This window comes from Pholis gunnellus (genome assembly GCF_910591455.1).
Source record: "Pholis gunnellus genome assembly, chromosome: 15".
Lineage (NCBI taxonomy): Eukaryota > Metazoa > Chordata > Actinopteri > Perciformes > Pholidae > Pholis > Pholis gunnellus.
This window is the reverse complement of record NC_136542.1, coordinates 2,270,051-2,280,992: the sequence shown is the minus strand read 5'-3', so window position 1 is coordinate 2,280,992 and position 10,942 is coordinate 2,270,051. Positions and strand designations below refer to the sequence as shown.

The 10,942-nt window shown below is 39.8% G+C and overlaps 2 protein-coding genes across 2 annotated transcripts; both read left to right on the top strand.

The window, feature by feature from the left end:
• Nucleotides 1-521: 521 nt before the first annotated feature.
• Nucleotides 522-4,310, top strand: LOC306707001 (uncharacterized protein). The gene is made up of 2 exons (XM_079174272.1): nt 522-899; nt 1,632-4,310. Exons 1-2 carry the CDS (start codon nt 707-709, stop codon nt 2,516-2,518), a joined length of 1,080 nt encoding a protein of 359 aa, XP_079030398.1. The 5' UTR covers nt 522-706; the 3' UTR covers nt 2,519-4,310.
• A 1,286-nt stretch (nt 4,311-5,596) lies between these two features.
• LOC306707637 (uncharacterized protein) lies at nt 5,597-8,150 on the top strand. The gene is made up of 2 exons (XM_079175163.1): nt 5,597-5,996; nt 6,390-8,150. The coding sequence occupies exons 1-2, from the start codon at nt 5,804-5,806 to the stop codon at nt 7,520-7,522; spliced, it is 1,326 nt and encodes a 441-aa protein (XP_079031289.1). The 5' UTR covers nt 5,597-5,803; the 3' UTR covers nt 7,523-8,150.
• The last annotated feature ends 2,792 nt before the right edge of the window (nt 8,151-10,942 follow it).

Sequence of the window (10,942 nt, the reverse complement as noted above, 5' to 3'; positions counted from 1 at the left end):
GAAAAAGACAGAGTGGGATAAATGTTAGATATGCAACTGTAAAGAAAGTGTTGAACATGTGCTGATAGAGTGGAGGAAGTTCAGTGTGGAAAGAGAAAGACTGAAGGGCAGAGTGATAGATTTAGGAAGGGAGTGGAGCATCAAAGGACTGTTAGAGATAGAGGACAAACAAGTTCAGCTTAAAAGGGCTTCATCTATTTTATGAAGGGAACGGGTTTAATATCAACAATATAACTCGTATATGACGTTTTATATAATATTTCTGTTTTAATTATTCTATTGATAAATAACGTTATTACTGTGTTTAAATGATAACTGTCATAAAGTCATGATGGTACATACTCCGGTCCACTAGGTGGCCGTATGAACCTTAAACGTTGGTTTGTAGTCCGCCATTTAAAACAAAAACATACGAAGAAGAAGAAGAAAAAGAAGAAGACTCATCTCCCGGTAGCCTACAAAGCTATCGAAGTTAGCTTAGCATGCTAACTGGAAACAGACCGACGGGGACGGAAGTTATCAACACAGCGTTAGTTAGAGTTTAATGAGAGTAAACAGTGTTTTTAAAGGAGTTTGTCTGGAGGAAAAGTTTCTGTCGCTGGTGGATTGTATCCTGGTGTCCTATGGAGCTAATGTAGTTAGCATGCTAGCAGGAAGTGGACGGACGCGAACGTAACCTAGGACAAGTTTCTGTGGTTTAGTGAAAATGTCTAAAGTCCAAATACTGAGATGTTTAGTCAACCAGCGACTAACTGCGGCTGCTGAAGAGATATTTGGTCTGTTTGAAAGAACGATAGCAGAGTACGAGGAGGAACGTTCTCGTTCAAAAGAGCAGAACGAGCAACAACAGAAACTACTGGACGCTGTTTTTAACCCTGAAGTCCGAATACAAAGAGCACGTGGGTTCACTTTATTTCTTCTCTCAGTTCTCAAACACTGTTCATGCTCCGGTATGAAGGCAAATCACTGTCAAAACCCGAGAGCGCAAATGAGATCCATGCGCGCGCGTATTGTATTTTGACGAGTGCTTTTATATCACTCCGCGAGCAAAAGTCACTCTCGCGCGAGCAAAAGTCGTTCGAGAAGCTTTAACCTGTTTGCTCGCGAAACTTTATTCTGCTCGCTCTCGAGTCTTTTTTTGCTCGCTGGCGGGTAGTTTTTCTTGTTGACAGTAAGTGGGCGGACCCAGTCTCCATTGTATCTCTACATCTAATTGGTTACAATGCTCGTCTTTGGATAAACCGGATATTTGATTTTGACAGTGATTTTGACAGTGATTTGCCTTCATACTCCGGCTCACAACTTTTAATGTAGTTTGGAGTGAGACTCTGTTGCAATGAATCTTTTTCTTCTTCTGATCCGTTCTCTAAACTTATAGATGACAGAAAATATTTAAACTTAAAGTATATGTTTGTTCTCTTTGATAACACCACATGGATTTGATATTGATGACCTCATTGCTGCTGGTGCGTTGTGTCTTTACAATTTGTGTCTTTGTCTGTTTGGTAACTGTGCACAGGGAGTGTAAGAGGGAATGATAGCAGGGAAAAAAGTGTTTGTACAGGAGACTATTTGCTCAATAATAACATGTCTTTGTAACGTCTCTGTGTGTGTTTACTGTTTTCCTGCAGACGTCCAGCAGCTGTTGTTGGTTAAAGAAGAAGTTCCCCCTGAGCAGCAGGAGTGGACCTCCAGTCTGTACCAGGAGGACCCAGAGCCCCCACACATTAAAGAGGAACAGGAGGACCCAGAGCCCCCACACATTAAAGAGGACCAGGAGGACCCAGAGCCCCCACACATTGAAGAGGAACAGGAGGAACTCTGGACCAGTCAGGAGGGAGAGCAGCTTCAAGGGCTGCAGGAGGCTGATGTCAAGTTGCCATTCACTCCTGTGAAGAGTGAAGATGATGAAGAGGAAGCTCAGTCCTCGCAGCTTCATCAAAGAAAAACTGAACAGATGGAAACAGAAGCTGACGGAAAGGACTGTGGAGGACCAGAACCAGACAGGAACTTAGATCCAGATATTCATCCAGAACCAGATACTGATGAGGAGACTGGAGACTCTGATGACAGTGATGATTGGAAGGAGACCAGAGAACCTCAGTCAGGTTTAAACTCTTTGAAACCTGATGAAGTCCTTGTCAGTGATTCAAGATGTAGTGCTGGTGAGAAACGTTTTAGATGCTCTGAGTGTGAGAAAACATTTGGCACCAATGGAAATCTGAAGATACACAAGAGAATCCACACAGGAGAGAAACCTTACAGCTGCTCAGTTTGCGAGAAATCTTTTGCACATAAACATGTTTTACAGATACACATGAGAATCCACACAGGGGAGAAACCTTTCATCTGCTCAGTATGCAAGAAATCTTTTGCACAAAAACACAATTTACAGATACACATGAGAATCCACACAGGAGAGAAACCTTTCAGCTGCTCAATTTGCGGTAAAAGATTTAAGCGCAATGCAGCTCTAAAGGTACACATGAAAACTCACGCAGGAAATAATCCCTTTTAGCTGTTCTGGTTGCAGTAAAGTTTCCGTTTGTGATAAAAGCTTTCAGCACAACTTACCTCTGAAGTTACACATGATTAATCATATAAGAGACAACCACCTTTAGTGGTTCTGTTTGTGATAACGGTTTTGTACAAAACATCAATTTGACATCACACAGGAGGAACGATGGAGCTTTCATCCCATCTTTATCCAAGAGCGTGTTCTTTCAGTTTGACAGCATCGCTTATTGAGTCCACGTTCAGATTACTGTCTTTAGTTTGATCCAGTAGACTAATTGAGGTTTTATTTTCTAGTTAGTGTTGGTTTTCTCGAGGGGGCCGGGGGCACGCTCACCTGGAAGAAAATGTTGTACATTTTAAAGTTAAATGCATCAGTCTGGTGCACTTTGAGACCAACATCAAGAACATGACCATAATTCAGGCTGAAAGTAACGCAGTTTAAACTGACAAATGCAGGAAGGACAGCTGGCAAGAAATCACTAACTGTGTCATTCTGTAAATTAACAGATTTTATAATATCACTGCTTCATCTATAACGTGATAGATCTGACTATAATAACGTGTATTCAGTTCAGTTAATGTTTTACTGAGATGTATTCTGATTCTTTCAGCTGAGACCCCAGCGATGTGAAACAGACTTTTTGGCAAATAAAAATGAAATGTATATAAATATAATTCTAAGCAGTAAGAAGGTTTCCTTCCATAACTTAAAATCACCCAAACCAAACATTAAAGTAACCGGAGACTGTAAGACACGACTCCGACTAGTCGCACTGCAACACACGGCTCAAGAAGCCGACGCACGTCAGTGAACGTATGATGAGAGAATATATACAGATTATTTTTTCTATTTATTCCCAAGTCTGTTTCGCACCACTAAGGCTACAGCTGAAAGAATGAGGCTAAAATATTGTCATACACACCATAAGAACACATTCATTTACCATAATACACACATGTACTGATAGTCAGTTCTATCGTGCTCTAAATGAAGCAGTGATGTCATAAATCTCTTAATTTACAAATTCACAGTCTGAGATTTATTGCCAGCTGTCTTATTTTGTATTTGTCAGTTTAAACTGTAATTATGTAATATTCATTAACGATCCACGTACTGAGTTAACCCTAAAGTTGCCTCGCTAACCCCAAATCCTGCTTCGTGTCACAGGCCCCCGTTTATCCTCTTGTAAATCATTTTTCATCATTATGAGGATGGCTGTTGTTATTATTTAGGTTTTCCTGTTAATTGTAATGTCCCTTGCCTATTAATATGCATCCTGACCCGAGAACATACTGTAATGTCAACATAATATATGTGTGTATTTGAAGAAAAGGAATTAAATCACACATTTCCGTTTTGCATTGCTGAGGGAGCAGAGGGGCAGAAAATGATCAGAAGGGAATTCATTGGTGATATTTTGTCTTGAACCCTAAGCCTTTTTTTAGGCCTCTTCTCGAAAATTGTAACCCATACAAAAGAGACTACAATTCTGTAAATACAAGATCTATTTTAAAAATGTTGATGCTTGAATAACACTAGGGATTGTGAGATTTGATGAGATGAGTAAATGGTGTGTATATGTTACTGGTTACTAGTAGCTGAAGACTGAACACAGCAAACAGGGGAAATTCCCAGGTTTGTCTGAAGAAAAAGCACTGTAATGTATTAAATGAGGCCCTGGCTAGCCTAAAAACATTCCCAATTCATAGCACAAAGGGTGCAGGTGCCTCACAAAAAGATTTGGTGTAAATAAAGTGAAGCAAACCCCAGTTATAGGTGTTTATCTAAAAAAAAAAACATGCCAAATTCTCATTTTCGAACCAGAATTTGCAGCTGTTCCATTGTACTTTTATATACTATGTAACTACACTGCTCAAAAAAATTAAAGGAACACTTTGAAAACACATCAGATCTCAATGTGAAAAAAAAATATGTTGGATATCTATACTGATATGGACAGTTTAATGTCTTAGGAATGAAAGGATGCCACATCTTTTGATGGAAATAAAAGTTTCAGCCTACAGAGGGCTTAATTGTATAGACACTCCGAAAATCAAAGTGAAAACATGATGTGGCAGGCTAGTCCATTTTGCCAAAATTCAATTTCTGCAACTCAAAATGCTTCTCAATATCTTGTGTTGCCCCCACATGGTTGTATGCATGCTTGACAACGTCGCGGCATGCTCCTAATGAGACGACGGATGGTGTCTTGTGGGATGTCCTCCCAGATATGTCTAAGGGCATCAGTGAGCTCCTGTAAAGTCCGAGGAGCAACCTGGCGGCGTCTGATTGACCGAAACATAATGTCCCAGAGGTTTTCTATCGTGTTTAAGTCAGGTGTTCGTGAGGGCCATTCGATTGTATCAATTCCATCATCCTCCAGGTACTGCCTGCATACTCTTGCCACTTGAGACCGGGCATTGTCGTGCATCAGGAGGAACTCAGGACCTACTGCACCAGCGCAGGATCTGACCATGTGTTTAAGGATTTCATCCCGATACCTAATGGCAGTCAGACTGCCATTCTCTAGCCTGTAGAGGTCTGTGCGTCCCTCCATGGATATGCCTCCCCAGACCATCACTAAACCAATGAAAGTAGTTATATGTTCACATTCTGCAGCTGCAATACTTTGATTGCTCACCTGTATCATAATGCTGCTGTAGTGAACAAATTTCCCCTTGATTAATAAATGATCTATCTATCTATTTAATGTTTTGAATGGAACGGGTTTAATTTCCAGAATATAACTTCTTTATGAAGTTTTTTTTTTATTTTATTTTGTTATTATTTAATTTAATTTATAAATAACATTATTATTGTGTTTAAATGATAACTGTCATAAAGTCATGATGTTACACACTCCGGTCCACTAGGTGGCGGCATAAACCTTAAATGTGGGTTTGTTTCCGCCATTAAACTGAAAGACGAAGAAGAAGTAGGAGAAGAAGAAGAAGAAGAAGAAGAAGACTTTCTCCCGGTAGCCTACAAAGCTATCGAAGTTAGCTTAGCATGCTAGCTGGAAACAGACCGACGGGGACGGAAGTTATCAACACAGCGCTAGTCAGAGTTCAATGAGAGTAAACGGTGTTTTTAACGGAGTTTGTCTGGAGGAAAAGTTTCTGTCGCTGGTGGATTGTTTCCTCGTGTCCTACGGAGCTAATGAAGTTAGCATGCTAGCAGGAAGTAGACGGACCCGAACGTAACCAGTAACACTACGCAGGTCAGAGTGAGCAAACCGTTTTAACGGAGTTTGTCTGGAGGAAACGTTTCTGTAGTTTAGTGAAAATGTCTAAAGTCCAAATGCTGAGATGTTTCGTCAACCAGCGACTAACTGCGGCTGCTGAAGAGATATTTGGTCTGTTTGAAAGAACGATAGCAGAGTACGAGGAGGAACGTTCTCGTTCAAAAGAGCAGAACGAGCGACAACAGAAACTACTGGACGCTGTTTTTAACCCTGAAGTCCGAATACAAAGAGCACGTGGGTTCACTTTATTTCTTCTCTCAGTTCTCAAACACTGTTCATGCTCCGGCTGATAACTTTTAATGTAGTTTGGAGTGAGACTCTGTTGCAATGAATATTTTTCTTCTTCTTCTGATCTGTTCTCTCAACTTATAGATGACAGAACATATTTAAACTTAAAGTACAAGTTTGTTCTCTTTGATAACACCACGTGGATTTGATATTGATGACATCATTGCTGCTGGTGCATTGTGTCTTTACAATTTGTGCCGGCATGTCTCTTTGGTAACTGTGCACAGGGAGTGTAAGAGGGAATGATAGCAGGGGGAAAAGTGTATGTACAGGAGACTATTTGCTCAATACTAAAATGTCTTTGTAACGTCTCTGTGTGTGTTTACTGTTTTCCTGCAGACGTCCAGCAGCTGTTGGTGGTCCAGCAGCTGTTGGTGGTTAATGAAGAAGTTCCCCCTGAGCAGCAGGAGTGGAGCTCCAGTCTGTACCAGGAGGACCCAGAGCCCCCACACATTAAAGAGGACCACGAGGACCCAGAGCCCCCACACATTGAAGAGGAACAGGAGGACCCAGAGCCCCCACACATTAAAGAGGAACAGGAGGAGCCAGAGCCCCCACACATTAAAGAGGAACAGGAGGAACTCTGGACCAGTCAGGAGGGAGAGCAGCTTCAAGGGCTGCAGGAGGCTGATGTCAAGTTGTCATTCACTCCTGTGAAGAGTGAAGATGATGAAGAGGAAGCTCAGTCCTCGCAGCTTCATCAAAGAAAAACTGAACAGATGGAAACAGAAGCTGACGTAGAGGACTGTGGAGGACCAGAACCAGACAGGAACTTAGATCCAGACATTCATCCAGTACCAGATACTGATGAGAAGACTGGAGACTCTTATGACAGTAATGATTGGAAGGAGACCAGAGAACCTCAGTCAGGTTTAAACTCTTTGAAACCTGATGAAGTCCTGGTCAGTGATCCAAGATGTAGTGCTGGTGAGAAACGTTTTAGATGCTCTGAGTGTGAGAAAACATTTGCCAATGGTATATATCTGAAGAAACACATGAGAATCCACACAGGAGAGAGACCTTACAGCTGCTCAGTATGCAAGAAATCTTTTGCACAAAAACAAAATGTAAAGACACACATGATAACCCACACAGGGGAGAAACCTTACAGCTGCTCAGTTTGCAAGAAATCTTTTGCACATAAACATGTTTCACAGATGCACATGACAATCCACACAGGAGTGAAATCTTTCAGATGCTCATTATGTGATAAAATGTTTATGCGCAATAGATATCTAAATGTACACATGAGAATCCACACAGGAGAGAGACCTTACAGCTGCTCAGTTTGTAATAAATCTTTTACACAGAAATGGGTTTTACAGGACCACATGAGAATCCACACAGGAGAGAAACCTTACAGCTGCTCAGTTTGTGATAAAAGATATAGGCACCTCGCTGGTCTAAAGGTACACATGAAAACTCACACAGGAGAGAATCAATCCCAATCACCCCTCCGCATATCCCTTTGAGCGGTGTTTCCATAGGGCGGCGGCTCAATGTAGATTTTTCGGGATGTTCCTGGTCGAACCAAATGTCTCATGTCCCGGAAACCAGACCCTCACCAGCAAGCTCCACTCCCGGGTCTGGCTCCAGAAAGGGGCCCCGGTTTGCCTTTTTTCGGGCCAGCTGCCACAACTCTTTTCTGGCAGATGTTCAGTGAATTCTTGGTCTGAGAACACAGCTTCCAGGGTCACACACACGGCCCTAATCCACGTAAAGGTGATTTATTGGAAGGGAGTAACATTTCAGACATGTTGCTTATTGTTAATATCATAACGTTACCCAGCCTTATAGTGTTGTTTTTAACCGTTAAAATATATGTAATGTACAATATGTATGTGTCGCTGATGTAAACTTCTTCTTGTGTAAAGTTATTTTGCATGTTTAGATCCAGAATTGCAGAAAAATACCAGAAGGCAATTAATGTGTTTATGCATTGACTTCTGCAAGTATGTGTTTTTCTTTGTGTAATGTTATATTTTTTGTTTTCTCTGTTTAGTCACTCAGTCCTCCGCACCTTTTAACTTTACCCACCAGGTGTCCCTGTTTTTCCTCATGTATATATTGTTTTTAATGGTTTTGAGTACATGTGTTATGATTTAGGTTAATGGGTTGAGTTTTGTCTTCTGCAGAAGTAAATAAATGTTGGAAAACAATCCATTGAGTTGTCTTTTTCCATGTCCAACCCACACCCATTACATATGGGAAAGATGGAAGGTAACTTAAGATGGGAATCATTGTTTAGACTGCAGGAATTAGTTCAATTTCAATAATTCTTTTAAATTTGAGGGCTTTTATTTTGTAGGTTACCCACAGAACCGGCCCTGCAGGTTGAAATGGGAGACACGCCGCCGGATTTAAGGAGAACGCAACTGATGGTAAACTACTGGGCTAATTTACAGGGACCCAATGATTCTCACCCTGCAAAAGGAGCGTTGCAGGTAGTCTGGGAGAGTGGGAGGAGTCAGAGGGATCACTTTGGTCAGGAAGACAATGACATTGCAAGAGAATCTGAAGTGTTTTATTGGAGGATAAGCCCCTCGGTAGTTTACCCGGTGGTGGCTCCATGGACGCTTGTGTGGCCTAACAGACTGGTATTTGTTAGTGTTCGAAAAGGAAAGATGAAGTTGATTTGGTACGTGCATTTAATGTCCAGCTTCCTCCAGCAGCAGCAGCAGATCGAGAAGGCCACAGCCTCCTTCAAAGCTGATTTGCTAACTGTTCATGTTTTGCTGTAGTTTGAATGTAGTCACAGTCTGACTGTGATGATTATAGTTTTAATCTGATTTGGTATTTTCGGCTGCAGCCCAGGAAAGCGGTGGCTATATGCACAAAAGTCTGTCACTTAGGGTAAATGACTAATAAAGTTACACCATTGGTCGGTAGGAGTTTCCCCATTGGCTGTTAGTTTTTACAATTATTAGGATATTAAATTGAAGCAGTCTTCAAGTGTTTAACTCAACCCTGGCTGAACCATGTCATATGATCTGTTACTCCAGCACTCTGTAACAAGAAATTAGTATGAAGATGAACAAGAATTCACATTATAAACCCAAGTGAATTTTGTTTGATTGCATTATGAAAGAATTAACATGAAAAAAGCAACGTCACATTTAATATGTTTGTATTTTGTTGTACATGTGTACCGAGGAGGAGGCGGTGGTCGGGGCAGGAGAGTTTGGAGGATGTTTTTAAAGATTAATTTTGATTTATTTTAAATTATTATTGTAGTATTTTGTGTTCCTATTTTAGTTGTTATAAATAAAAGTTGTATTCATTTGGATCATGTGGTTGTTTTTTTTCTATTAGGGAATCATTTTGAGAGTATGTGTGTGGTTGTGATTTAGACAGATAAGGGAGGGAGTAACACTTTAAATACTATGGACATTATATATTCTAAATAGAGACCGATGTCATCCCAAAGCTAGCATCATACTGTCCAGAAATCCACAATTTAGATGCAATTTCCCTTCATTTTGGCAAATACCAGTAAATAGTGCTTTTGGCTGCAAGAATCACAAAAGGTTAACAGTAAATAAAAAATATGTTATAACATAAAATATTATTGATTATCCACAGTAAATATCAGCTCAGTGGCAAGGTTAAGGAAGTCCATTTTAATTTTAAATCGCGTCCAAGAAAGACACCGGCCGCAACGACCTGTTAAACACGGAGGATGTTCAGTCCTTTTACGCTCCACGCAGTTCACTTGCACTGAATATGCAGCTCCAAACTGGCAATGCAGCTCCAAACTGGCAACCTAGCAGGACAAAAAAACAAAGGTACGTACAGTGATACACAACCAAACAGCTGCAGGACATTCATTTTGTCCTATAATATTGTTAAAGTAGCAAATACTAGTGATGGAAAAAATACTAAGATATGTAAAGAAAAGTAAATACACCACCATGTAAAAATATACAAGTCCTTTATAAAAACAGTATAAATAAAAGTACAAGTATGTTACACACACAAGGAGTTTGACTTGGTGGCTGGTGCATAACAATGAACACAGTGTAAAAATCTAGACATAATTTAAAAATAGAAATATTAATAAGATACGGTAAACAAACATAATGCAGTACTTTAAAACAAGTATATTATAAAAGTGGCAAGTGTATTTAAATATTGAAACAAAGAAAAGGATGTGCAAGAGTGTGTGAACTCGTCCTTGGGATGTAGGAGTCAGAGTCAGAGGGGGTCTTTGTTTATGAACACAACTGCAGAAGGAAAGATCATCGGCTGTGCACTAAGCGCGGTCACGTTACGTCGTGACGTCTTCCCCACGTCTGTTGTACGTGCGCGCCCGGAACTACTGTTGCCTTCAAGGGCTCCTAGCAAGCTCAAACTTTAGAGGCACAAGTAAATATCCAGATTGTAAAAAACAGTCTCCTTTGGGAATGACATAATATTGTCGTTTTGTCACAAAACTTTCCTCCTCCTTCATCGTAAGATATTTAATATATATATATTAAATATTATATATATATAAATATATATATATATATATATTAAATATCTTATATATATATATGGTTCCCCTAAAAGGTGTAAATGTTACTGGAATCCGCTTCACAAATAATTACTGTGTATGTTTTAATTATATGCTGTTATAATAATAATAACTATTTATACAGCACCTTTAAAAAGAAACTAAGAAAAAAAATATATATATATTTAGTTAAATCATTTAGTAAAATCAACAAATGAAAATAAAACAGAAAAGCGACAACATCACATAAAAGCCAGTTACGTTATTTACTGTAATATGCATCATTATTAAACAGAAGCAGCCGCTGGTAATGCAAAAATAAAATATAGGAATAACAAAATAAAATATTCTGTCTTTTTTTTTTAACCTCGCCTAAGAATTGTTAAAAATGTCCGAC